Genomic DNA, 4,489 nt, shown 5'->3' on the forward strand with positions numbered 1-4,489 from the left:
CTGGCGTAAATCAATCCTACCAGTCAAATCCACCCCCTCCCTCATTGTCCGCCCCCCACGACCTCCTGAGCTCCTTTGCACAGACCTGGCTGCGATATTAAAAGTAATCGCCAGAGAGTAGCTGAGATGGATCTAACCCAAACAGAATGAGTGTGACATCAGCCTACGCTGGATAGGGGTAAGCGCCACTGCGGAAGTGGGGAGGATGTGAAGGGGGCAGAAGAGTTTATTGGAAAGTGTGGGAATCATTGATTCCTTGTAGGATCTGTGAGAAAAGGTTGCGACTCCATTTTCCTGACCAGACCTATGCAGTTCTATCAGTTTTGGAGGATGGAGGCCATCAGACACCCAAGGGGTGGAGTTGAGAGGTAACTAAAAAGCTCACTCCTCTGAAAGGTTGACGAAAGCATCAGAGAGGACTACAACTATGGTTCACAAGGAGGGTACCTTCCTCTATAGAAACCTAATAAAAATCACTACATACTGGAATCTAAGACTGGGGCTGGGAAAAAGAGGGATAGGTTAGGATGCAATGTGTGCACTAACTAGGCAAGTCTCCGTGCACTGGTACTTAGCAATGCGCCGCAGAAAGCTTCCGATTATATAACGGACTGCAAATTTTAATGGCACAGTGCTCGAGTTATTGTCATGTGTGAATTCATCTAAAGTAGCGTAAGGTTGTGTGTGTGTGTGTGTGTGTGTGTGTGTGTGTGTGTGATATTAGGGACTTATCTATTTCTTTCCAATATTTGCGGGATCACTGCCCCTTATTAAAGCTTGCCAGTTACACCTAGAATAATGAGCTCACCGACCATAACATAATCTGTTCACATCCCTCCAAGTGCGTGAGTACAACATAAGTAGCAGGTGGTGCTTGAAACACTTTGAAAGCTATACAGGTGAGGACCTTAAATCATTTCTCCTTTCCCCTTTTACCCTGACGCCGAATAAAACGAACTTATTGCACAGAAACGTAAAGGATGGGAAAAGGAAGCTAAGACATGTGGGGAAATAATGTGAGTGAAAAAGAATACAGACTGTACATCTGCTCCCTAGGTATATGTGTATATACATAGCTGAAAATGCATAGGTGTGGGCATGTAAAGAATCGAGAGCAGAAAATGCCCTTCTCTGAACTAGTGCGACTGGGAAATAAATAGACCTTACCTAATAGAGCCCAAAATGGGCATCTTATCTACGCTGCACAGTCTTTAAGGCTTCCCTATTCACGTCTGAGATTTCATATTTTGCTGCCGCGTACATCAAACCCACAGAAATCCCTCATTCACTCTTTCTATCCTTGTAGCTGTCTCTTCTATTCCGAGCTGACCATTCCTTATTAATTCAAATTCGGGACAAATTCCGAATACAGGTTTCTGGGGGCAAAGGAGAAAATGAGAAGTTTTCATTTAAAAGTTGTTACCCTAAATGCGGTTTTTTTTTTTTTTTTTTTAATGTGAAAATAAAACCCTCAATGAGGAAAGCATTCCAAGGTATGCGAAGCGAAGGGACCAATCTCTTTTTGAGCAGCCTGGTGCAAAAAGCCAGTAAACCCTTAACCAACTGAGGTCCCACCGGACCCAAGACGATTGTTTCCATTTAATAAATATTTTCCCCAAGGGCATTTCACATTAGGCAGGCAATTATTCAAAGGAAACAGGCGGGCAGGTTGATTCTTCGGGGTTATTTAGTGCTCTTTACCCAGAGAATTACCATCTATTGAAAAAAATAATAATAATAACAGTCACCCTTTGGTTCAAAGACGCCTGACAGTAGGAGCGCAACCTTATGAAGGGCTGTGTGGCATAAAAGCCAAGTACAAAGTACCATTGCTCAGGAAAGATTATGAAGGTAAAAGGCTCTCCGTCCCTGACTTAAACCCCATCAAATTAATCAAAGGGCAGTGTTGGGTTTCATTATTCTGTTCCAATTTAGAAGGGGTGCAGAGAGGAAACTGGATGTTTTTAAAAACTCAAGCTGGAAAAAACGGCTATTAGAAAGGAAAATCTTCCTCCCTCAGTTAATAACAGATTGTTTTCATCTTTAGTAAATCGTCATAGCTTCGGGGCTTTTTTTTTTTTAAGCTTTACACACTGATTATGGTTTTTGATGGCCCGCCAGGTGTGTCTATGTAGAAACGAAGTCTTCAGTGTCCCACTGTGACTTACTGGTTACAACTCATGGGGGGGGGGAGGGGGAGGCGGAGATGTTGGGTGAAGAAGTGGGAGGGGGAACGCTAGGAGAGTGAGGGGAGAATAGAGAGGTACCAGGTCGAGAGAAGGGGATTGAGGGCTGGAGGTGGGGAGGGAAGGCTGAGTGGCTACTACAAAAAGTTGATTACAAATCTTATCCCCATATTTACTTTGAAGGAGTCTTTGACAAGTGAGGCTAGGGTAGACAGAATGCTGTCCTTGCTTGAAATGCTACCCTATTTATAAACATATACTAACCTTCTCCCGCTGCTCCCCCTCGAATCCCACCCTCTTATTCTTTGTAGTTTAAGTCCTATTTTATTCCCTACGTCCTGGAAATAAAACGAGGAGGCGTGAAGAGTTTTATTTGCCGCTAATAGCGCCATAGTGCAATGTCTAACACAAGCTCTTCCCTTTAATCCTCTGTACTTAATTCTCTCTCTCTCTCTCTCTCTCTCTCTCTCTCTCTCTCTCTCTCTCTCTCTCTCTCTCTCTCTCTCTCTCTCTCTCTCTCTCTCTCTCTCTCTCATCCTTATTCCCCTCCCTCCCTCTGCCCCACTCTTTCCTCCTATCCTCCTATTTTCTTTCTTTTAAGGTATTCTCTCTCTGCCTCTCTCATGCTGATTGGGCGTTCAGGTTAGGGAGTCAACGCCCCACGATTATGTCAGATTGCGTGCAGTCCCAAGCAACCTCGCCTTTGAACTTCACCGCTTTTGGCTCGTATTCATCAGACTTCCCTCATTCTCAGCCAGGTGCTTTGCAAGGCTAGACATCGCCAGGAAAGAAAAGGAAAAAAAAGAAAGAAAGAAAGAAAAAGAAAAAGGAGAGAAGAGAAGGGGAGCTTCCTCAGGCTCACATATACAAATACTTGAAAGCTTAATCACTGAGACCTCAAATACTTCTGGATCTTTTTGCTTTACCCTCCTCACCCCTTTTTTACACTCTGTTTACATTCTCCTCCCTCTTTCACCCCCACCCGGCCCTCGGCTCTACCCCCCAGAGAAGGACGCTTCTGAAAGGACTGGATTTGCTGAAGAACTGGTATGATTAGCTGAGTATTTGGGGGGAGTATTTTGGGGGGCTTCCTTTGACCTCTCCTTTCCCCCTCCCTACACTCAAGAAAGCAAGAGGGAGATAGGAGAGAGGCGAGAGAAGAAGAGGGAGAGAGCGGAGAAAGACTGAAAGACTCGATCTCTGATCCCTGAAGAAACTCCTATTTCCCCTTTTCCCCAGCCTACGGGACCATGTCCAAGCCCACCGACCATATCAAGAGACCCATGAATGCTTTCATGGTATGGTCCCGGGGCCAAAGACGGAAGATGGCCCAGGAGAACCCCAAGATGCATAACTCGGAGATCAGCAAACGTCTAGGGGCCGAGTGGAAACTGCTCTCGGAAGCGGAGAAGCGCCCCTACATCGATGAGGCCAAGAGGCTTCGCGCCCAGCACATGAAGGAACACCCGGACTACAAGTACCGGCCGCGACGTAAGCCTAAGAACCTGCTCAAGAAGGACAGGTACGTCTTCCCTTTACCTTACCTCGGAGAAACTGATCCCCTCAAGGCAGCCGGCCTGCCCGTGGGGACCACGGACAGTCTCCTCGGCTCTCCCGAGAAAGCCAGGGCGTTCCTGCCCCCCACCTCGGCACCTTACTCCCTCCTGGACCCCAGTCAGTTTAGTTCCAGCGCCATCCAGAAGATGACTGAGGTCCCTCACACCTTGGCGACCAGCACGCTGCCCTACGCGTCCACCTTGGGCTACCAAAATGGGGCTTTCGGCAGTCTCAGTTGCCCCAGCCAGCACACTCATACCCACCCGTCCCCTACCAACCCGGGTTATGTGGTGCCCTGTAACTGTACTGCCTGGTCGGCGTCCAGTTTGCAGCCCCCAGTTGCCTACATCCTCTTTCCCGGCATGACCAAGACTGGAATAGACCCTTATTCTTCAGCCCACGCGACGGCCATGTAACCCCTTTGATCCCCACCCTGCTCCCTTCTTCGTCCCCTTCCCCGGACCTATCCCTGCCGAAAGCAATCGGACCATTTCGGGATGCGGGGGCAGGGGCGGGGTGGCTGGGGGTTGCATGTGTTAATATCCGCCCTATGTTCCCTTGCCCTTCCAACCCACCTGAGCCACTGGCGCCCGCTCCACCCTGTTCCAAGGGCGAGGACTCCTCTGTAACCACAGAAAATTGGCGGATCCAAACCCCTGCCGGCCCCCCTTACAACTTTTCCTTTCTTCGCCTGAGGGTGGAAGGAGGAAGGGGGAAAGGGGGCGGGAGTCCTCCCAGGATTCAAG

At 48.2% G+C, this 4,489-nt stretch overlaps 1 protein-coding gene across 1 annotated transcript; it reads left to right on the forward strand.

Moving 5' to 3' along the window:
• Nucleotides 1–2,930: 2,930 nt before the first annotated feature.
• On the forward strand, nt 2,931–4,237 carry SOX14 (SRY-box transcription factor 14). The gene has a single exon (XM_012544599.2). It carries the CDS (start codon nt 3,437–3,439, stop codon nt 4,157–4,159), a length of 723 nt encoding a protein of 240 aa, XP_012400053.1. The 5' UTR covers nt 2,931–3,436; the 3' UTR covers nt 4,160–4,237.
• Nucleotides 4,238–4,489: the final 252 nt, after the last annotated feature.

Source organism: Sarcophilus harrisii, chromosome 3, assembly GCF_902635505.1.
Source record: "Sarcophilus harrisii chromosome 3, mSarHar1.11, whole genome shotgun sequence".
NCBI classification, from domain to species: domain Eukaryota; kingdom Metazoa; phylum Chordata; class Mammalia; order Dasyuromorphia; family Dasyuridae; genus Sarcophilus; species Sarcophilus harrisii.

Excerpts from the sequence above, each read along its gene's own strand:
- SOX14 (XM_012544599.2), top strand. The coding sequence starts at position 3,437 with ATGTCCAAGCCCACCGACCATATCAAGAGACCCATGAATGCTTTCATG.